We start from the raw sequence: 24,679 nt of genomic DNA, 5'->3' as shown, positions 1-24,679 counted from the left end.
TTTCCAAGGTTGATCAGGTACTGGAAGTGGCTGGAGGAGCCCTGCAGGAGGTGTGTGTGGTATCTCGTGTTGCTGACAAATGTCACACTCCTTAATGTATTTGTACAAATCTTTCTTCATGCCAACCCAGTGGAAGTGTTCTTTGTCCCTCTGATAACTAGCTTGAGTCCCTGAATGTACCCCATAGCAGAAGAGTGAACTGCAGCTAAGACTTGTTGTCTTAAATTACCAGTTGAACCAATATAAATTTTATGCTTGTATCTGATGATTCCTTGTTTCAAAGTATAAGGAGGTTTACTTGTGGAAGATATAGTCAGCTGAGGTATTAGATCTTGTGCTACTTTATCAGTACCATAGCTTGCTTGTACTTCAATTAGCCAAGCAGGTTGTAGCTGGGAAATAAGTTGACACTGGGAAGAGTCAGAATGTGTTATCCTTGATAATGCATCCGCCACCTTTTTATCAGCTCCCATTTTATAACAAACGGTGTAGTCATACCCCATGAGCTTGGAGATCCACTTTTGTGAGCCATAGAGTGCAACTTCTGCTCCATGAAATACTTCAAGCTCTGATGATCTGTGAAGATGGTGAAGTGGTTGTCCATGAGATAAGGCCTCCATTTATTAACAGCCATGATTATAGCTAACAACTCCTTCTCATAAGTGGACATAGCAAGAAATCTGACCCCCATGCCTTTACTATAAAATGCAATGGGTTGTTTATGTTGCATTAAAACTGCCTCTATGCCTGTATCACAAGCATCAGTCTCCACCTCAAAAGGTAATGTAAAATCTGGCAACACCAGTACTGGAGTAAAAGTAACAGCCTCCTTAAGTTTATCAAAAGCAGATTGAGCACTTGTGTTCCAATGAAAATTATCATTCTTCAGCAACTCTGTTAAGGGTTTGCAAATAATGCCCATAGTTTTGCACAAACTTTCTGTATTACCCAGTTAACCCCAAAAATCCCCTTAGCCTTTTCAATGTAGTAGGAGCAGGCCACTGTAACATGCATTCAATTTTGTTGGGGTCTGCTGCCACTCCTTCCTTAGAAATAATATGACCCAGATATTCCACTTTGTCTTGACCAAAAGAGCACTTGGAGAGCTTATCAAACAAGGTGTGTTGCTTTAAGGTGCTGAGAGTGATCTCCAAATGTTTCAAATGAGTTTCCATATCAGGACTATAAACCAAAATATCATCAAAGAACACAAGTATGAACTTCCTGAGGTGAGGCTTAAAAACATCATTCATAAGGGCCTGAAAGGATGCTGGTGCATTGGTTAAGCCAAAAGGCATTACCATGAATTCATAGTGCCCCTGATGAGTCTTGAAGGCAGTCTTGTATGTGTCTGGAGGGTAGACCCTAATTTGATGGTATCCAACCCTCAAATCAATTTTAGAGAACACCTTGGAACCAAACAATTCATCCAAGAGATCTTCAATAATAGGAATAGGATACTTATCCTTAACTGTATCTTCATTCAACCTCCTATAGTCCACACAGAATCTCCAGCTGCCATCCTTCTTTTTGATGAGGATAATGGGTGAAGAGAATGGGTTGTGGCTGGGTTGGATTATACCTGATTTCAGCATTTCTTGTACTAGTTGCTCTACTACCTCCTTTTGGATGTAAGGAATTCTGTAAGGTCTCTGATTTGGAGGGGTAGTAAGAGGCTTTAGAGGAATGTGATGGTCGTGAGATCTGAATGGAGGTAAGGTCTTAGGTTCTTGAAAAATAGATTCATATTTTTGTAGCAATGGCTTGATAGGTGCTGGTATCTCAGCTTCTTCCTCACAAGAAGTAATGGAAAACAGATTCCCCACTAACCCATGTTTGTTCTTTTTGAGCCACTTATGCAGTGCACTTTCTGTTATCATCGATATTTGAGCTGTAGGAGTGTTACCTTGTAGAGTAATATTTTCCCCAGCCTTGGTGAAAGTAATCCTAAGCTTGTTGAAATCAAACATCATGGGGCTCATTCATCTCATCCAATCAACACCAAGTACCATGTCACAGCCACCCAACTTCAAAAGTCTCATGTCATACTGGAATTCATGCCCTTGCATCTGCCATGTGAAGGAGGAGCACTTAGCATCACTGACCATTTTAGTTCCATTGGCAACAACTACCAAGAGGGGAGTTGCAGGTTGATTTTTCACCCCACACCTTGCAGCAGCTCCAGGGTCCAAAAACCTATGAGTGCTTCCACTGTCTATCAAAATTGTTAATGTTTGTGTCTTATGAGCTCCTACAATTCTGATTGTGCTATGTAAAGTATTACCAGCTAAGGCATGGACTGAGATTTCTACCTCCTCCTCAGTACCAGGAAATAGAGGTGAATCACAAGGAGATTCCTCTCCAGATTGAGTAGTTTCCTCTTCATCTGCAGCTAACATATAAATCTATTGCTTAATGCATTTGTGTCCAGCCTGAAAAACCTCATCACAGTTGTAGCAGAGACCTTTTTCCCTTATCTTCCTCATTTCAGCATAAGACAACCTCTTGATGGTTGGTGGAGAATTGACGGAAGAAGATTGAAAAGATTTAGTAACAGTTGTGGGACTTGTTGCTGGAGAAGACATGTGTCGGGGGAGGGGGGGGGTACAAAAAGTGGTGGAGGTTTGTAAGTGGTTATTGCTTTCTTAGCTGCATTTTCAATAAGAGCTTCTTGCATCCTGGCTAAGTAAACTGCATTGGCTAATATCTTGGGTGAAAAAATTTGTACATGAAGTCTTAATTCATCCTTAAGGCCACTGATGAAGCTAGAAGTGAAGTAACTCTCTATAAGATGAGGATATTTTGCTAGCATTAAGGCCTTCAACTCTTCAAAATTTTCCTGATAATCCAGGACAGAACCTAATTATTGAAGCTTATTAAACTCTCCTACAATGTCGTCATGTCCCAATTCTTGAAGCCTGAGACATATATCTCGGAGGAATTCCTCCCACACTACCACAGGTTTTCCAATTTTATAATCTTGAAACCATACATCTGCCTTTCCCTCTAGATACATTGAAGCTAAGTTTACCATTTGAGGTTCTGTCATCTGATGCATAATAAAAAAATTCTACACTTGCGTATCCATGAACGAGGATTGGTTCCATCAAATTTAGGAAACTCAACCTTAGGTTTAGGATGTTGAAACTGATTTAAATCATTATCTCTAAGTAAATAACGAGGTGGTCGAGTATTATTTTCACCTGAAGTAGAAGGAATGTTGCTTCCGAAGGGTGGTGCTCCCAAAATGCCGCTAGATCCGTTAGTTTGTACCTCTCTATTGTTGAAATTTCGACCTGAAGGTTCCATAAAATGTTGCATCTGATTAGTAAGAGCTGTAGTAATGGCACACATGAGCTCAGGAGCGGGTTTTCCTTGAGCTTCTTTGATCTTGTAACTGTCTTCATGACAACATCATATTTTAACGATGAATCACTTTGAGACTTTGCAAGCTCATCCATCTTCTTAGTAGCATCAGCTTGAGGTGAGGTGAGTTCTTCAATCTTTCTGGTTAACTCCTCAACCGCTGCTTTATTAGCCATGACAGGTCCAAGGATAGATATTGCTGATACCAATTTGTAGTGTTCTACAATACAAGAGGAAATTAAGAAGAGATCTGGAGAAAAAGATGTTAAGAAGAAGCTAAAGAAGAGATAGAGAGAGCTGGATTCCGAGAGAAAAGAAATGGAGTTTCAGAAAAGATAATAATTCACTGATTGCACAAAAAGAATCCAATGGAGAAACAAGTACTAATACTACTAGTCGCACGTGCTAACAGTGTGACATTGACTAAATCACCCCATTAACAGATAAGGGCACTTCTAGAACAGAATTACAAGCAAAAATAATACTCTCTCAATTTGGTCTATGACAGTGCTCCCATTCATCGGTTTACTTGCTCCGACTTGGGTAATTTACAACTCCTTTAATGTTTTATTTTTACCTTGAGTTAGCTTCGCTGTAATTGCATGTTAATTGGTTCTTACAAAAGAATAATTTAAGGAAAGAGAGGCAACCATTTTCCCGAGGACTAATGTGTGGAAACAAAATCAGCCTAGATCATGGGCTAATACTGGACACACATCAATCCAGTTGTCATTAAGATCATCGTCGTAGGAACAATGAACTCCATGCCTGCTATCTTATGATGGCTTATGGATGTGCATGAAACTGCCATTTGTTCGTGAAGATCTAGGGATGGTTTGCGGTAACATTTCAAATAGTAGTCATATCCACCATTGTTGTAATTATAGTCTATAATTCTAGATTTATAAGCAAATACATGAAGTTTAAATTAGATATCAATTTAGAAACATTATTTTATGAAATGCCGCAACAAGAGGAAAGATGATGGTCGCAAGAAAAGGATCCTAGCAAGACATCGGGATCTTACTTCTAGGTTCCACCCTCTAAATTTTAACCTAATCATTACTAATTTTAAAGTGGGGACCTAATTTCACTCTAGAAATTCTAATCCACAGTCGGGGCCTACTATGACACGATTACCTAAAACACCGCCCCAATCGTTACCGGATGATTAATATTTTGTACGAGGATGCTTACCGGCTGACCAAATTTGATCAGGCCAGCAAAACATCAGGATCTTCCTTATAGGTTCCTCCCTCTAGATTTCAACCTAATCACGACTGATTTTAAAGTGGGGACTATATTTGACTCTAGAAATTCTAATCCATGACCGGGGCCATAAACCCCGACTACTATGACACGATTACCTATACACCGTCCCAATCTTACCAGACGACTAAATTTTTTTGCGAGGATATTGACCGGCTGACCAAATTTGATCATGCTAGCAAGACACCGGTATCTTCCTTATACGTTATGCCCTCTAGATTTCAACCTAATCACATCTAATTTTAAACTGGGGATTATATTTGGCAAAGTTATAGGATATATTACTAATACAAATAAGAAAAGTAGTATCGGTCAAGCCCAGACACGCTACTATGACATGATTCTTTAAACACCTTCCCAATCGATATCGGATATACGAGAATGCTGACCGGCTGACCAAATTCGATCAGGACAAAAAGACATCAGGATCTTCGTTATAGGATCGACCCTTTATATTTCAACCTAATCACTGCTAATTTAAAGTGGGGACTATATTTGACAGTAGAATTTCTAATCCACGGCTAGGGACGTAGACCCAGGTTACTATGACACGATAACCTAAACACCACTCCAATCATTACCGGACGACTAATGTTTTGTGCGAGGATACTAACCGGATGACCAAATTTGATCAGGACAGCAAGACATGGGGATCTCCCTTATAGGTTCCTCCCTCTAGATTTCAACCTAATCACAGCTAATTTTAAAGTGAGGGCTATATTTGACTCTAGAAATTCTAATCCACGATTGGGGACGTTGGTCCCGGCTACTATGACACAATTACCTAAACTCCGCACCAACCATTACTTGACGACTAAAATTTTGTGCGAGGATATTGACCGGCTGACCAAATATGATCATGCGGGATATTCCTTATAGGTTCCTCCCTCTAGGTTTCAACCTAATCGCAACTAATTGTAAGATAGGGACCACATTTGACTTTAGAAATTCTATTCCACGACCGGGGTTGTAGGCCCCGGCTACCATGACACGATTTTCTAAACACCATCTCAATCATTACCGGACGACTAAAATTTTGTGCAAGGATACTGACTGGATGATCAAATTTGATCAGGCCAGAAAGACATTGGGATCTTCGTTATAGGTTCCACCCTCTAGATTTCAACCTAATCGCTGCTAATTTTAAAGTGGGGACTATATTTGACTTTAGAAATTCTAATCCACGACCGGAACCTTAGGCCCCGTCTACTATGACACGATTACCTAAGCACCGCCCCAATAATTACTGGACGACTAATATTTTGTGCGAGGTTACTAACCAGCTGATCGAATTTGATCAGGCCAGCAAGACATCGGGATCTTAGTTATAGGTTCGACCCTCTAGATTTCAACCTAATTACGGCTACTTTTAAAGTGAGACTACATTTGATTCTAGAAATTCTAATCCACGGTCGGCGATATAGGCCCCGACTACTATGACACGATTTCCTAAACACCGTTCTCAATCATTACCAGACGACTAAAATTTTGTGCGAGGATATTGACCAGCTGACCAAATTTGATCAGGTCAGAAAAGACACCGGGATCTTCGTTATAGGTTCGACCCTTCAGATTTGAACCTAATCACAACTAATTTTAAAGTGGGCACCACATTTGACTATAAAAATTATATTCCACGGCCGGGGCACTGGATGACTATTATTTTGTGCGAGGATAACGACCAGCTGACCAAATTTGATCAGGACAGCAAGACATCGAGATCTTCGTTATAGGTTTGACCCTCTATATTTTAACCTAATCACGACTAATTTTAAAGTGAGTATTATATTTAAACCTAAAAATTCTAATCCATGGCCAGGGCCCGGCTAGGGCCCGGCTACTATGACACGATTTCCTAAATACCGTCCCAATCATTACCAAACCACTAAAATTTTATGCGAGGATACTGAATGGATGACCAAATTTGATCATGCCAGAAATACATCGGGATCTTCCTTATAGGTTCCTCCATCTAGATTTCAACCTAATCACGGCTAATTTTAAAGTGGAGACTATATTTAACCCTAGAAATTTGAATATACAACCGGGGCCTATGGCCCCGGCTACTATAACACGATTACCTAAACACCGCCCCAATCATTACCAGACGACTAAAATTTTGTGCGAGCATACTGAACGGCTGGCCAAATTTGATCATGCCAACAAGACATCGAGATCTTCCTTATAGGTTCCGCCATCTTGATTTCAATCTAATCATAGATAATTTTAAAGTGGGGACTATATTTGACTCTAGAAATTCTAATCCACGGGCGGGCCGTAGGCTTCGGCTACTATAACACGATTTCACCGAGTTACCTAAACACCGCCCCAATAATTTCTTTAGAGAGCATTTTTTTTTGAATAACTTTGAGAGACAATTTTTACTATTTCAAGTTCTTAGTATTTTCAATTTATGTTCAATTCTATTATTGTTTCGGTATTAAATCTTTAATTATTGTAAATTTTAGATATTGATTCTTTAAGTAAATTTCCGTATTATATTTTTTCCATTGTATTATGTTATATTTTAAGCTATATTAGAAGTTGATACAGTTGTTCAAGAGCATTTATCAACGTGTAACTGCTCGGAAAATTTTTGAGCAATCAAATTGGTTACATATACTTAATTAAATGATTAGAAAAACAAGTAACAGCGTATTAGAATCTTATCTGCTAAAAAAAAACTATTTACCAAATTGAGCAGGCTTATACCATTTTTTTTAACCAAAGTGATGCTTTAATATCACGTTTTTGTAGCTCTTACGCTCTATTACATGTCCTTTGTTAAGTAAAAGACTAACATACTGTACTTTCAAAGTAAATTACTAGCAATTTAATCTTTCATGGAGTTGACCAAATTTGAGCACTTTTGTTCAGTGTCATTCTCTAAATATGTTGAAATATGTTTGGTTGAGAAAAAAGACATCTCATTTCTTGTTGTTCCCTCATCGTTATCGTCATTACATTTTAAAGTAAACGAAGTTGCTTCCTGAATAGCCTTCTTATTGCTGAGATCATCCGGTTGTGGCGTGCCGGTCATTGTGACTCCGTTGTCCCCGGATTTGAGCCCATATAAATTTATGTCGTGGTTTTAGCAGTCAAAAAAAAAGATATGGTACTACTTTTTGTTTTGGGCACTTGCTTCTTCTTGAATTCATTGAATCATACCTCCAGATTGATCAATACTCTAGAGGCATTGGTAGTTTCCAATGCAAGTATACCTGTTGCAAGGTATAATGGTTTCTTAGGTTACAAAAAAATACAATTGTCGGCACATATCTTGGTTAATTAGAGGACCACTAACCTCGAAATTCTCTTACAAACGTTCCAGTAATGATAACAATTATTGGAGTATTTATGAAATTAAATCAAGTCATTGATTTTTATTTATTTTTTTTGCTGGAAATGAGTGCATAAACGTAGACTGATTCGATTAGTACTGATATTATTAGGTGTTTGCTAATGTTATAAAATTGTGAGTACTCTGGAATGAGAAAAAAATAAATTATGCAAACTGACACTAACATGGTAAGGCCCAGTGATACCTAGTCATTGTTATGAAAAGGTATGAGGTTTGTCTCCATGATAGACAGGGCTATCAGACGGACATCGTTTAACGGGGGCCATCATCTGGCGGTTGGGCTGCTCCGGATGGAGTTTTTTCTTGGACGGCTGAGAAAGACCTACGGTATTCGAAATCCCAATTTTTTTTATTAACGGAGAGAGCTTTAATCGTATAATCCTAACCAATTTTCTCTGCAGAGAGAAGTTTCTCTTCTATGGTTCTTCACGGCTTCTCATCTAACACTATCTACACCAACACCAGAATCTACTTCTCCTTCTTGAGCAGCAACAATATTTCAGTGAAACACATCATCGTTTTCTCATACTTAGAAAGTGTTTGCGACACCTTCATCTTCTGTTTGTGGATTTTAGTTGATCTTGAAGGGATTTTCTAGGTAGGAAGAGATCTTGGAGCTACTTTCTGTTGAATACTATGACCAATTAGTAAAACAAATTAAAACCTAGGATTTCATATATTTGAGTTTTTTTCAATATAGTGTTTAAGTTAAATAATTGATATCTAGGGTTTTTGATTCGTTTTTGTTTCGAATTATCGAGTTACCCTTTTTATGGGTTAAATTGATTTTTCTTAGTTTAATTTGTTTGTTTCTTCAATTTTGTTAATGAGTTTTTGCAGATTTTTGGGTAATTGAATTATGTTTTTGGAGATTGGTTAACAACCTGGGGATAGTGGCATTCAATCAGAGAGCTTCACAAAAGTTAATTATTTTATTTATTGTTCTGTTAATCTGTTTATCTTGATGTGTTCGATCAGAGAGCTGTTTTTCCTCCATTTTCATGCCAACCTCCCTATTATCGTAGTTTCTTGGTTGGCATCCAGGTATTTCCATCTACTTTACTGTTTGGACATCTATTTGCATCCTCCTTACATCGTGTCCATTATTTTTTTCGAAATGTGCATGGTAACAGCTTCAAGCTAAAAATTCAGGTTCCCAAGTACTCTTTTGGATTACCTATTCAAACCTTTGCTTATCACCTGTGCTATATCATGTTCATATTTTAAATCTGTTGTGCGCACAAATAGGTTCCATAAAAGATTTAAAAGGGGTAGATTTATCCGAAGAACTAGAAAGGTATTCCATATAAGATTCTATAACTCGCTCTATTTTTTTTATACACAGTTAGCTGGTGGACGAAAAGCCTGTCAAAATTTACAATCCCCCGAAGGGTCTCAACTCAATTCTTTGTCTGTCTTAATGAACACAAGTTAACCGCCAGAATTCGACATGGATGTTTGTACATGAAGTGCATATTCATTGAGCGCAAGTTGAGTTGGTCCTCAATAGGTTAGAACATACTGTTAAAGTTCTTCCTATTGTAGTCACCGCTGTTATGACTAGAGTTTAAGCAGATGTGTATTGAAATGTGTTTACTCAATCATCCTTCGCTGATGGAATTCGCATATAACTTGAGCTTCGAGAAATCAATCATTATCTAAAAAAACAAATGAACTCTGAATGAAATGATATATGTCAAAATCTTTGTTGTATGATAATTAGTTTCTTGGTCATCCATTAATACTTTTTAATTTGTTATTGTTCAAGCTGAGCATATACTTTCGCATCAACTATGAAAGGACATGAAAGGAGTTGGTAGAGTTAAATGAATTGATTGCCTCGATAGAACATACGCCTCCCAGGTTTGTCAACTTCCTTTAATAAATCTCAATTACATTATTGGTCTTCTTATTCGTGATAACCAAATATTTGGTGTTCTTTGATGCTTAGGAAGTCTCTATTAAAGTGCATGGTTGTCACTATGTATTAATGGGTTACGCCCCACTGTTTCAAAATTATTAAATGGGATAATTTCTAATGAGATTGTAATTTCTATTACGAATCATAGGAATGTATTTGGTAATATTAATGTTCAGGTTAAGGAGGCAGAAGCAAAAGTTCAGGAAGCTATGTTAAATTCAGATAATAACCCTTTTGATGAAGAAGCACTAGATAATTTGGTGGCAGCTTAGAATTTTCATAGTTCTAAAGAAGCTCAGTTACATACTTTTCAGAAATAAAAATCAAGGAATAAATGGATAAAAGAGGGAGCTGCTAATACAGGTTTCTTACATGCAAACTCAAGATTAGGAAAGAAAGAAATATCATCAGTGAGCTTGAGGATCAGAATGGTAATATAATTTCAGACCAAAAGAAAATTTCAGAAGAAGTAATTAAATATTTTGAACAAAAATTTAAGTACATGGAAGTGGAAGAAGTTGAGCATATTTCGAATGACATCCCAGAAGTGATAACTAGTGATGATCAGGAAATGATTGAGAAAGTTCCAGATGAAGAAGAAATTAAAGCCACACTATTTGACATGGACCAAGACAGTGCACCTGGTCCTGATGGATTTTCAAGCTGTTTCTATAGGTCATGCTTGGATATCATACATCAAGATGTAGTGGAAGCAATTCAATTCTGCTGGAGAAGAAGGTTTATACCCAAAGTCTCAACTCCAACTTTTTAGTACTTATTCCAAAAACTGAAAGTGCAAGGAAACCAAGTCAATACAGGCCAATTGGCATGAGTAATGTAAGCTTCAAAATTTTCACAAAAATTCTGGAAACAAGAATTGGTAATCTAATGCATAAATTGGTCTCTCCTCAACAAGTGGCTCATGTTAAGGGTAGATGTATTCAAGACCAGATAATTTTAGTTTCAGAATTAGTGAATGAAATGTCAAGGAAAAGAAGATGTGGCAATGTATCTCTTAAGCTTGACATTTCTCAAGCTTATGATTCAGTTAGTTGGGAGTTTCTATTTTTGGCTTTGCAGAAATTTGGCTTCTCTAAAAATTGGTGTGAGTGGATGCATATTTTATTTCAGTCAGCTAGAATATCAGTAATGGTGAATGGTGGGCCTTGTGGTTTCTTCTCTGTAGGAAGAGGATTAAGGCAGGGAGATCCTTTATCTCCAATCCTTTTTGTGTTAATGGAGGAAGCTTTAAGTAGAAGACTCACTCAACTGGTAAATGAAGGTTTAATTTGTCCAATGGTGGTAAGGAAAGGCATTCATCCAACTCATTTATTCTTTGCAGATGATGTTTTTATCTTTATTAATGGAGCTAAAAAGAGTATTTTAAATCTAATGCAACTTCTTGAAGATTATCAATAATGTTCTGGTCAAATTATAAACAAAACCAAAAGTATGATGTTCATTGATGGTACTTCTGAGTTGAGGAAAATGCAGATTAAAGAGATGATTCAAATGGAAAAAAGTGAATTCCCTGACAAGTATTTGGGTGTAGTGCTTATTCAAGAAGAGTGAAAACCTCCACATTATGGCCAATGGTAGAAATGATGCAAAAGAAGCTTGCTGCTTGGAAGGGTAAGTTATTGTCTTTTCAAGAGAGATTAATGCTGATTAAGTCAGTTCTAAGCAGTATTCCTGTGTATAGTATGGCTATCTACAAATGGCCAAAATTCAATCATTAAAATTTGTGAAAAAATTATGAGAAATTTTCTTTGGTCAGGGGATGAAGATATAAGGAGATATCACAAATTTTCATGGAAGAGAGTATGTACACCACTTAGTGAAGGGGGTTTGGGGATTTCAAGACTTGAAGTTATAAACAAAGTATTTCTCATGAATATGATGTGGAAGATTAATAAGTCAGATGAAGATTGGGCTTTGTTTTTTCATGCAAAACACAAAGATAAAAATGGTCAGTGGAGCACAAAATGGCAAAAATCTTCAGCGTGGCCAGGTTTAAAATGGGACTGGAATGCTCTTAAAGATGATATCAGATGGAGTATTGGGGATGGAACCAACATTTCTGTATGGTTTGATTTGTGGATTGGGGATAGATCACTCATTGACAGATTTGGATACACTGATTACACTGCTGAAAATATTAACTTGAAGGTTTCAGATATAATGGTAGATGGTAAATGGTCCTTTGATACTGAACTTCAAATGATGATACACAATCTTAGACCACCAGAAGTTGTAGGAGGAGAAGATATGCAAGTTTGGACTGGTGATTTGAAAGGGGAATTTTCAGTTTCAGTTGCAGTGAATAAACTAAGGCACAAAGAACAACCATTAAATTGGTGTAGACATATATATGGAAGAACTTTCTTCATCCTTTTGTGGCTAGCAATATCTGGAAATTGATTCAAGGAGTGTACACTGATGATCAAACAATGACAAAGAATGGGTATGACATGGTTTCAAGATGCTGCATTTGTGAAGAAAATGAAGATAATATGTTTCACTTGCTTTGGGAGTGCAAATTTAGCACTGAAATCTGGAGGTTGATATGATCTTTATTCAAATTTCAAATACCAACTTCCTTTGATGATGTGTGGAAGAGAGTTACTAATGTAAGCCCTTTGGTCAAACAAGTATGGATATGTGCAGCTGTATCATTCTTAAGGAGCTGTGGTTTCAGAAGAACATTTTTTTTTTGAAGACATAAAGCCTAATATGCAGAGATTCAAGTGCAGAATTTTAAAGTTGGTTCATGAAAGTGGATTGAGAATCAAAGGAACTAAATGGTGTCAGAATTATGATCAGCAGATCATTACTGCCTTTGAGTTGGGAATTAGGCATTCCAAATTTCAGTGCATCAAAAAATGTTGTTGGACTCCTCCTGATCTAGGTGTGGTTATGTTTTGTTGTGATGGATCATCCTTTGGTAATCCAGGCTCTGCAGGTTTTGGTGTTGTTGCTAGAGACTCAAATTGTCAGGTAATTGGTGCTCTAACTGGTGGTATAGAGTAGCTACAAACTACTTAGCAGAATATTATAGTGTCATGAATGCTTTGGAGTTGGCAGCTGAATGGAAATTGCAGAATATCATTATTGTTTCAGATTCAAAAACAGTTCTTGCATTATTTACTCAGGGAAAGGTACCTTGGTTTCTGGAATGGAGATGGAAAATGGCACATGAAAAGGTGTCAAATATAAGGTATCATCACTGTTACAGAGAACTAAATTTCTCAGCAAATAGCATTGCCAAAAAAGGTGCTTCTTTAACAGCAGGGGAAAGATTATTACACATGGGAAGACATCCTTATCTACCAAGGATTGAAATGCCAGATGTGGACTACTTCAGATTTAGCCAGGAAAGAGCATCTAGATTCAGTTAGAGTTCTAGTCATTTTTCACATGTCAATTTTTTCTCTCTTGTAACTGAATTGCAACAATTTTGAAATTTTAATAAGGCTTACGTGATTCAGATTTTTTTTTTTTTTACGAATTATAGGTGCAAGACTAAGAGTAGTGGATATATGAAAACCAGGATAGATCTAAAAATATTAGTTAGTTGTTACTTGCTTCACCATTAACGTTAATTTGATACCAAATTATAGAAAAGAATATAGGAGTGCTCCTTTTACACCCATTATAATTTGGCCTATGGCTGCATAGGCGATTAAGCCACCTTAAAGAGGCTCGAGGTCATCTACACTGAGCATTAGATGAAGTAATGACAAGGGACCGCACCCTTAATGCGTAAATGTTTGCCTTTTTTCTTGCGTATATGCTTCCTTATTTGAGTGGTTGATACAAATTTGGATGTCTTTCCGTGTTTTCTGGATATTTAGGTGCTTGTATATTCGGTTCTTGATACAGACTAGGAGTGGTAACTATTAAAGTAGCAGTACATAATTGAAGTGGATGGAAAACGATGGAAAACAATTCCGGTCAAAAAGCAGTAATTGTGGTATTAAAGGTATATAAATAGCATGTCATCTCAAGTGGATGTACCAGAAACATTTCAAATTTCATTTATAAGATATGACTGCAACCACTAAGTTTTGTTTGTAAACAGAAGCTTGAATAAGAGGTGACCAAAAGGGGATCATTCGATATTGTCAGCAAAAGGTGATTTTTTATTTTCATCTGAATACTGTAGGGCACAAACTGTGCATACTACTTCTCATGACTATATGACTTTACATCTAATGTAAAAATGTGTATATGGTAGGGGCTGACGTCTAACATAGACTTTTCCTACCTTCTTTACTCATAGAGTAGTTGTATATTAATACTAATTGTCTAGACGGAAATTATTTTGGCAATAATTAGGACCACATACTCAGTCGTAGCAGTAAATACTTATGTGCACACCAAGGGCACCGAACATGGGATACAGGATCAAGATGAAACCTAAAATGAGAAGTCTTGCACTCTGTGGGCTACCTAGTTGAGTGTCTTACAACCTTCCCCAAACTCCCTATCAGGCTGAGCATCCTCTCGCGCTTCAGTCATTAAAATCTTTACAACATATAAGAGTAGTAGGAATTACCTGTAGGTACTATTATAGTGTTCTTAGTTAGTGGCAGGTCCATCCACTAAAGCCCAGTAACGGTAGGTCCATAATTAAAAGAAAAGAGAAAAATGGACCTAATTTTTTAAGCCCAGGTCCTGCACACGTGTGTAAATATTACGTGCATTTTTAGAATTCCCAAAATAGCCTTTACTATATATAACAGAAACATAAGCAAATTTCTCTCCATATTCTTTTTCTTCTCAGATTCAGTTTCTCTCTCTCTCCCCCCCTCTCCCTCTCCTCTTCTCTACTGATGCGGGAAATCTTGTTTTTCCTTCATTCATTTTCTTCATTCTTTAATTTCTAGTTTTTTGTATTAGGATAAAGCTTGGAAACGAAGATTTTTAGAACATCTTGATCGATTCAAGAACCCAAATCGATTCTAACCTTTGGTAAGTTGATTTTCCTTATTAATCTTCTTCTCGTAATGTTTATTCGAAGGTTTCAAGATATAATCATTAATTAGTTGATGTTTGATTATGTTTTCCAATTTGCACGCATGATTAATCAAGTGTTCCTTCATTTTCATGAAAATAATCCAGATCTAGATGAATAGTTACGTTTTTTATTCATTTCGCTACTAGATCTGATTATACTAGTTTTCTTTTGTTGGGTTTAGGTTTTTTTCAGTTGTTTTTGTGTATGAACTATCAGTTTGTATATGATGTACTGACAAAAAACCTAGTTAATTGTTTAGTTTTTGTTTAAATAATTTTTCTTGTTGTTGTTTGATCCAGCAGTAATATATGCATACTGAATAATTACGTTTTTTTTATTCATTTTGTTACTAGATATGATTATAATAGTTTTATTTTGCTGGTTTTAGGTTTTTTTTCGGTTGTTTGTGTATGCACCATCAGTACATATATGCTATACTGACAAAAAACCTAGTTTATTGTTTATTTTTTGTTTAAATAATGATTTTTGTTGTTTGATCCAACAGTAGATATATCACATACTGGAAATAAGATGCTTTGATTTTATTTTATTTTATTCATAGACTTATCACATCTTTTGATTTTGTTATATTCATAGATTCCTTACTTATCTGTTTATTTTTAGGTTATTATGAATCAACAGTACATATATTGAACACTGAAAAAACTGCTTTGATTATGTTTTATTCATAAATTTTATTCATTTAATTCATATGATATGGCGTACTGATAGAAACTTCTGATTCTGTTTTATTCAAAGTTTTGTCACTTTTTTTTGTTTGATCCATGAGTACTTATGCTCAATACTGAAATATGTGCTAGTTTTGTATAGATTTTTCTGTGTTTACTGTGGATTTGTAGGTTTTCCTTTTTTTTTTCTATGATTTAATACTGTACTGAAAAAATATTATAGATTAATTTGTATGATCCTACAATGTATGTGATGTAATACGTTTTCTAATTTATTTATCATTGATTCTTACAGATTTGTACTCTACCTGGAAGCAGTACAGTATAAGCAAATGTATTTGGGTACTGAGATTGATCAAGAGAAGAGACTTGGTAACCCTAAATCATATCGGTATGCTGTTAAGCTTGGGGATAAGCTTCCTGAACATGTTGATTGGAGAGAAAAAGGTGTCGTGGTTGATGTCAAAAATCAAGGAAGTTGTGGTAAGATTTCTCTTAATTTTTAATTTTTCCTTTTATTTTTGTTTTAAAAAAAATTCTGTCAAATTATGCATTGATTAGTTTTGATTCTGTTTGGATTTTCTTCTTATAACATTAGTTTTTCATCATCTGTCTTGTTTTGTCTTCTGCCATTCTTTAGGAAAAACCTAGAAAAAATCGCAGAAACTATTCATGTTGACCATCGTAACCTTGATTTTTCAGGATAATCAAGGGTAGAGTAGTAATTTGTTGATTAGAGTTCTTCCATGGTGCTTTTAGGAATTTTGTAAGATAAATTGTTTTTATTTGATAAATTATTTATACTCCATATTTCTGTTGAATTATTTGATAAATTATTTATATATTTCTGTTGAATTATTGTATTAAATTATGAATTTCTGGTGAATTATTGGGTTTGTTAAAGATTCAGTAGGAGATGTTGGGATTCCTTGTCAGATACAGATAATAACAGATAATATTATGGATTGTTCTGTAGACGTGTCTGTGTCTGTATCTGGTTGGAAGTAATATTAAGTATAATAATTGCTCTATTCTCTGCTACAATACTGTTAAGTATTCAAACTTGGAGATTGGCAGATTGCCCCATAACAAATTGACTGTGCTTAGCGTGGCCAAATAGTAGGATTTAGCGCATTGGTTGGCTTTTGTAACATCCAATCTTAAGTTTCATTGTGATTAGCTCACATTCATGATATGATCTTTGTATTATAAATATATTTTGTTATTGAAATTGTGGATCTTTTGAAAATTGAAAGTAGTTGTTGGGCTTTTTCGACTATTGTTGCGGTGGAAGGTGTTAACAAAATTGCTACCGGAGAATTGATCTCATTCTCCGAACAAGAGTTGGTGGACTGTGATACATCTTACAACCAGGGATGTAATGGAGGTCTCATGGATTATGGGTTCCAGTTCATCATTAAGAATGGTGGAATCGATACCGAAGATGATTACCCTTACAAGGCTAAAGATAACAAATGTGATGTCAACAGGGTTAGTATTCGATGTTTATAAATTAGTACACCTAATAATTTTAGTGTTCAACTAATAACTTAGCTTGTTATTTCGTGGAAAAACTCCCATGTAGTGACTATTGATGGGTTCGAGGATGTGCCCGTAAATGATGAGAAGGCTTTGCAGAAAGCTGTGGCAAACCAGGTTGTCAGTGTTGCCATTGAAGCTGGTAGCCGAGCTTTCCAACTCTACAAATCGGTACAATCCCTCTCCTTACTCTAGTAGTTGTTATCTGAGCAGATCACATAGTCATGTATTGCTTAAAAAATGTCTGCATGGTGATGCCACTTTCAGATAATTTATGGTTCTAATATGATGTCTGCACGGTCATGCTTACCCATCTGCCCCACTGAATAGCATAAGTGTTAAGAGATAGACCACACTTTGTGTTGGGTTTTCTGGTTTGTTCCCAGGAATCACATACTATCAGATTCACTGCTATGATGATGGGTCATTGTTTTGTTCCATTGAAACCTAGTCATTGTCTTAGGAGACCACATCTGATGCAGGGTTTCGGCGTAGTATTAGAGCAATTAAAGTATAAACTAGGCTTCCATGTTTCTAACTTGCCGAATTTTCTCCCTTTCCTTGTGCTCTCCAGGGCGTATACACTGCTAGATGTGGAACAACTTTGATCATTGATTAATTTATTTAATTTGTATGATCCTACAATGTATGTGATGTAATACGTTTTCTAATTTATTTATCATTGATACTTACAGATTTGTACTCTACCTGGAAGCAGTGCAACAAATATGTACTCGAATTTGTAAGCATTCAGATATATAATCGGATTTGTAAGCAGTACGACAGATATGTACTCAGATTTCTAAGCAGTGCGACAGGTATGTACTCAAATTTGTAAGCAGTGTAGCAAATATGTACTCGAATTTTTAAGCAGTGTATCAGATATGTACTCAAATTTGTAAGCAGTGTAGACACACACGTTTGGTAGTAATGAGCATTATGGACATTTCCATGTTTTAATTAATTTTGGACCTCCGGATAAAAAAAAATGCCGGTTGGACCCTACTATAAATAACTATATGGGTCTAGGACCAAACAAGAAATTTTTCATAAAAGTAACCATTATGCTTATTACATAAAGTATGGAATTTTTGCCAAGAGAACATAATGAGTGGTGATTAGAGCTTCGGAAGGACAAGCAGTGAAACACTAGGGCTTCAATCTAGGGCTACACCATATGATTATCATCTCAAATGGCCTTCTCGACAGTATAGATGCCATTCCTTTTCCTAGAAATTATGGCAATCAGAGATACCAAGACTTCCCACAGCCAAAATGGGAATCCAAGTACTGCAACTTCTGATTTCTCCTAATCGAAGGAGCATAATAAATATTTTCAAATTTGCTGTAAATGATCCACATACTATGATAGAACTTCGGTTTTTTTTTTGTGCTTATAATATTAGTTAATGGATCTACTTAAATTTATATATGGCTTCAATGTTTACGTTATGCTGAAATAATGATAATCAAATTATAATCAAATCATTGACTAGCAACACAGGCTCATCATGTTTCATTTTGGAATTGTAGGTCGGACAATTATGAGAAGTGTCAAAGAAGGCTTACAATGTGAAACTTTTGTTGTTATTAGGTATACAGCTTGGATAGGTAATGATTATAGTTCAAAATTGATTTCTCGATATTATATGTACACCCCTGAGTTTTAAGGATAGTAGGATACGACATCAATGTGATTTTCATATTTGCACTACTCAATGTGATTTTCATAGTCTGTCCGAGTTCTGACTAATGCACTACTCAACATGACCATTCCTCCTGTTAAAACAAAAGAAGATATTGTTTTTTTTTTAATTTTCAGCTTTATCCTCTTGATTGAATTTCGCGAGTTGTCTTTTTTTTTTAATTAAAATTAAGTGTCTTTATGTAAAAAAATATGGTTACAATTTTTACCTTTTTAGATGAAGCTCAATGTGTCCTCAGGAGATTGTTGCGAAAATTTCTCTAGACACGTCTCTAAGTAAGTTGACGTGACAATATGATTACTATTTTGAGAGTATATCATTTGAAAAGGTAGAGAGTATCACCGACAGAAATAATTTACTATGTGGAGGAATATGGATTCTAGGCACAATAATATTGTGGCTGCCATTTTGATTGATCAGGTGAGAAAATATTTATCCTTATGATTTACCTGGCATACCAAATTTCAGCTTTCCCTATATGTTTATTGAATTTTAGATTTATGATAGACCTTTGCGGAATCTGATCAGTGTTGAAGGTCCATCATAAATCATAAACTCTGTAAGAGAAATATTGATTGTGCATGTGTACACAAATTTGTTCTACATATTTTTTTCATCTTGAAGTAGTTTACCCATGTCATGCTTAAGACATATTCTGTGGATTGTCATTTAAAGGTCCAGGTTTACTTAGTCATGGTTAAGACATTTAGTGAACAGTATGTCTCAACTTCGTTCTTTTTGTATTTTATTTGATACATTTATAATGCTATTTGTTTGGAAGTAAAACTCGATATCAGATTATTCAGTTGGCCATTTTGTGATCTGTAACTTCTATGTTGAGACTACACGAAGAAATTATGACTTAGTTGTACTCGATATGAGTTATATCCATCCTTCCTAAGAAAGTTTGCTGCCTTTCTACTTGCAACTTACCATGTTGGCTGACCAATGGTGAAAAATATTGATCGTCTTACTGACTGGCAACAACGAGCATCAAAACTGCACATTTTACACTTGCCCAGTAACATATATACACTTGACATAAAAAAAAAATTGATTCCCACTAGCACAATATATATTTTGGTGGTTTCAACTTAATGTTTTATTCGAGTGATTAATGATTGACACATTTTCACGGCGCCAAACTTCTTTATTTGGTTGTTCAAGGTTCATACAGTTTTCTAGATAGTGATGTTTGGCCTGATTTAAGTATCCTTTTGGTCTTGGAATTTAGTTTGTTTGATTCCCAATTCCCCGACCGTATATGCAAAAGTAGGTATTGGACTCACTGAGCCACGAGTAATAAGAGTTACTTGGAAGCCAGATTCCTTCTTTTTTTTTTCCAAGTATGTCCGCTAATGTAATATTTGTGATTAATGTTGCACTGTATATGTTTAGATCCGTGTGTAGCCATTTTTTCATTGTTTATATTGAACATACACCAACAGACATAGTGGAACACATTATTTAGGAGGTTTGCACATGAGGAAAATTTTGTTTTAGGCTAGGTTGGTCATTTTTCCGACCTTGGCTTCCATTGAAGTACGGTGTTACTTGGTTGTTAATTGGTGAATAATGTGATTTAATTTTCGATGCTTCTTGCTGAATATTGAGTTTGAGATTAAGTTTAATTTTAAAGATCAATTGTATTTTGTGTCTGCATATATTTTGTTCCTCATTTTCTTATGTTATTCATTTGTATCTGAGTGAAATGGTTTTATTAGTCAATATTGTTTTTCCGTTGCAACTTACTATATATAAATTGGTCCTTAATGAGATTTGGTGATTGATCGATTCCGTAAAAGTTTTCCAAATTGTAGACAAAACATTATCAGAATTTGGAGCCCTCTCGTTTTTTGTGTTCCGTCTGGTGTTATGTATCTTTTTATAACAATGATATTATTATTTTAATTTATTGTCATGTTTTTGTTGACGGGTGTGGTTTTCATTGATTTATCTAAGGTTAGTTTAACTCATTTGATCATTAATTTGCTTCATCCGTAGGTATTTGATTGACTGGCGAGGCACCAAAAAGATAGATGGGGAACATCCATGATAAAGAGGGACGGGAATAAAAGCGTTTATCTTTGATAGGTATGGAAATCCTGTTCGCAATTTTAAAATGTACACGTGTATATTTTATGTTTCATGATAATGATGTTTGTTCTGAATTCACCATGTTACATCAGTGGTCAATTCAGTTAAATAAAAAAAAACATGAATGTCGATAGGCTTGCTTGAATAGGAAACTCTCTAATAGCTCTATAATACAAAGCCCCAATACTATTACATGCCGTCTTAGCTCAGTTAGTAAAGCACGTGGCATTCCGCCCCGGAGTCGTGGGTTCGACTCCCATAGAAGGGAACAAATATAATATAAATAAAATGCTAATCAAATTCCAGTTTTTTGCTAGCTTCAATTTATAAATATTTTATAAATATACGGTTGAACTTCGAGTAAGTTACATACCCAATCACAACAACATCAATCAATTCACTAACCAAACCAACTAGATCACAGGCAAACAAATTTGACCGCACTAGCCAAGCATTATATGTTTAATTACGCGTGAAGAGTGTCACACACATCAGGTGGTAGAAAAGGGTAGAAAAACAATATTGCAGCCACCAAAAAATTGCTTTTGGAATGTTTTGATCTCTTGGTTCTCTTTTATGTGTGGATATTGGGATTTCATTAGGACTGCAGTCTGTGGAAGGGTTTTTTCTCAATCAAATTTGAATTTATGTCTTACTTTTTATTGAAGATTTTGGATTGGGGCCGATTTGCCTGATTGAATCACCTAGCTAATATCCTAATGGGTGTCCTGCTACATTATATGTGTCGTTTTCTTAGCTAACCAGGATTGTAAATCTGTAGTATATTTTCAGTAAATTCAGACCAATGAATTTAGTCTTCATATTGTAATTGAACCATTCATGCTATCAACTTATCTTTGATTAGATAGAAAAGTTTTTCACAACAATTTTTACCCTATTTCACATACGACATGCAATCTACCGGCACATTTTGCTTACAAATATAATATTGTTGTCTATATGCACATCATTGAACATCTATGGTTGAAGAGTGGGGAAAACAGAACCCCCACTTCAATCTAGATGTGAATTATATCTCTTGATGAAGTATGCTTTCCCCCTTATGTATATAAATATTTGGTTTCTGAAAATTGTAGGTATGAGCTCAGATGGTTCTTGCTCAATCTAGATCCTAGCTGTCTTTTGTATCTAATTTGACCATGAAATCGCATGGTTCTTGCTCAAATTCCTCGAGATGGATCCTTTCAGTTTAATTCAATGAAACTTGAAAAAGGGGACTATGTTCTGAAATGTTTATCATTTAAAAGGAACACGACCAGAAAAAGAAATGAAAAGTGAAAAAATGAGAGAAAATCACCAGGGAATCATATTCCCCCACTATTTTAGCTACTTTGTTCTGCCTTTAATGGGCTTATTTCTTTTGATATTTCATTGTTGTTCAAGTTGCATATTATATTTTCTTCTAATGGATTGTTTCTTTTGTTATGCAATGAAAACTTGATAAAAATATATTGGTTTAATTTGTTTGTTTGCCATTGCTGTTCAAAGAAATACGTACTTCCATGGTTCTACTTGCACTAATTCGAGTCAAAATGTTGGTGCTGGAGGTGTTCTGCCATATTCATTTGCAATAGATAATCAACCACTGTTTCATGTATAAGATGTTGATTCATCTAAATGTGGTCATTGTCGCCTTTCGAGTTCACTGTGTGTACTACTTATTTACTGGTGAGAAAGAGGAAAGCAAAGCCTAATAACATAAGTGTTGCAAGAGCGAAAGCATTCCTAAACTGAACTTAGTTAGTATTAGTATGTTATATCATTATGTTGCTTTTAGAAGCGCCTTGGGTTGGAACTATAAAACCTAATAGAAATATGAGCTGAGAAAGAAGACTAAAAATTATAAAAACTGAATAAATCTAAATTTTTTGATCAGGTTAAAAAAGGTAATAAGGTCTAACATCTTTTGATCACATGAGTAAGATGATTAAGGGTTGTTTGAAGGATGGAGAGCTAATTGGAGATGAGATAGACAGCCGCACTTCAATAATCAAGAAAATCAATAAAGAAATGATTGAATTTTTAGAAAATTTGCAAATACATGAAATTAACCCATGAATATGCGAAGAAGTTAAAAAAAAAAAACATGCCATGTAACTCAAACAATATCTAGATCTCATATACAAAACCAGCTGACATAAATATTGACTTGAGAAAAAGAAACTATGCAATAATAGTGTAATTCCCTAAGAGAAAAGTTTGAGATTCATGGACGAGTCAAGGCATATTCATTCACATTTGGAAGTAGTTATTAACGAAATTATATTAATTTTTTATTGTTGTCAGTTTATATTCTTGGTTGGGTATGCGGTAACTCAAGTTATATTTTTCACATTATCGTATGGTTTCGCGGATTTTTGGATGTATCGATTTAAAGGTATTAGCAACTGCTTGGAAAACTTCATTAGCTTTTGTATTATTTTATCTAATTTGATTTTGGTAATTTAATTTTGTATTAACATGGGGTTGTTTTTACGAGAATAGATTTCCTGAATTGGTTTTTTTTATGATTCACACTTATCGCATTCAATATTTTTTTGAAAAATAAATTCTTCAAATTTTTTCTATTAAAGTGAATACTAAAATTGTCAATTTATTCATCTGAAATAAATAATTCAATTTTGGTTAAACGATTATTTATACATTCAAACTATGCTTGCATGTGCTATATTTCTAATTTGTTAGATAAACACGCCTAGCATCATCCCAATAAGTATATTATACTTTGACTGCCATTATTTTGCACAGGTGTTGTTATCAATTGATAAAATTTGATTATCCAAGATTAAACGAGTAAAAAAGGCACAAAGGAATTATATTTTAAGAGAACTATCATCAATGATTTTTGGATAAAAGAAATCCGATAATATCAATGATAATAAGTGACATTTGAATAAAAGAAACCAGATCATATCGATTAGAATAACTAAATGGCAAAAGCATCTTAATGATGTTTTAAAGCATTTTCATAGTACATATTGAGCTAAAATTTATGTGTTTAATACCTATGATTGCATGAAGTATGACACTAAACGGAGGTTGCGACGGGGCCGTAAGGCCCCGATGATACCTAGTTGCTATATAGACTTCGATTATACACATTTGGTATTTCGAGCCGAGTTTATCTCACTTATCTATTTCTCGAAATATGTGTTGGTAAGCTTTCGATTTGTCCAATTTCATCCTTACTCGTGACGAAAGTCATGTTGATTATTTCAATAACTGGAAAATCGCTTTGATAAAAAATAGTTTGTGAATAACAACTATTTAACATCCTCTAAGGAAGTTTCAATGATTGAAATGAGAGTTTAGAACAAGTAACCATCTCTGGATATAAACATAGTGTGTTCTCACCTTTGTGTAAAAGTACAAAACAGGAACCCAAAGTATGCGTACCCGTACGCATACTGGCGGTTGTTGGAAATCCTGGTAAGTATGCATACCCGTACGCATACTGGCGGAAGTTTCACGTCCGTGAATTTCTGTTGGAGTTTGAAAGTACAAAAAAAACTCAATCTGGTTACTTAAGTACGCGTACCCGTTTGCATACTTAGGTAAGTTACTTTCTAAAATCAGTTTGTTCATGATCTAAAACATTTATATAATAAGGAACACAATCTTTGAAAACCGTGACTATAATGTTCATGAATTGATTCGAGTGAATCAAAACCGATTTTGCTTCGATTGTGT

General features: G+C 35.2%; 1 protein-coding gene and 2 long non-coding RNA genes across 3 annotated transcripts; all 3 read left to right on the top strand.

Moving 5' to 3' along the window:
• Nucleotides 1–8,391: 8,391 nt before the first annotated feature.
• LOC113276137 lies at nt 8,392–13,673 on the top strand. Its single transcript, XR_003324055.1, has 5 exons — nt 8,392–8,594; nt 8,837–9,040; nt 9,342–9,506; nt 9,765–9,859; nt 13,596–13,673. It is a non-coding gene; the product is annotated as an uncharacterized LOC113276137 (long non-coding RNA).
• Nucleotides 13,674–13,853: 180 nt separating this feature from the next.
• LOC113276138 lies at nt 13,854–22,280 on the top strand. The gene is made up of 4 exons (XR_003324056.1): nt 13,854–13,899; nt 13,999–14,051; nt 20,876–20,965; nt 22,066–22,280. It is a non-coding gene; the product is annotated as an uncharacterized LOC113276138 (long non-coding RNA).
• On the top strand, nt 16,942–17,375 carry LOC113276136 (oryzain beta chain-like). The gene is made up of 2 exons (XM_026525716.1): nt 16,942–17,117; nt 17,196–17,375. Exons 1-2 carry the CDS (start codon nt 17,019–17,021, stop codon nt 17,358–17,360), a joined length of 264 nt encoding a protein of 87 aa, XP_026381501.1. The 5' UTR covers nt 16,942–17,018; the 3' UTR covers nt 17,361–17,375.
• Nucleotides 22,281–24,679: the final 2,399 nt, after the last annotated feature.

The sequence above is a fragment of the Papaver somniferum genome, chromosome 4, assembly GCF_003573695.1.
Source record: "Papaver somniferum cultivar HN1 chromosome 4, ASM357369v1, whole genome shotgun sequence".
Taxonomy (NCBI): Eukaryota; Viridiplantae; Streptophyta; class Magnoliopsida; order Ranunculales; family Papaveraceae; genus Papaver; species Papaver somniferum.
The sequence above is the reverse complement of the archived record's forward strand: the minus strand, read 5'-3'. Positions and strand labels throughout refer to the sequence as shown.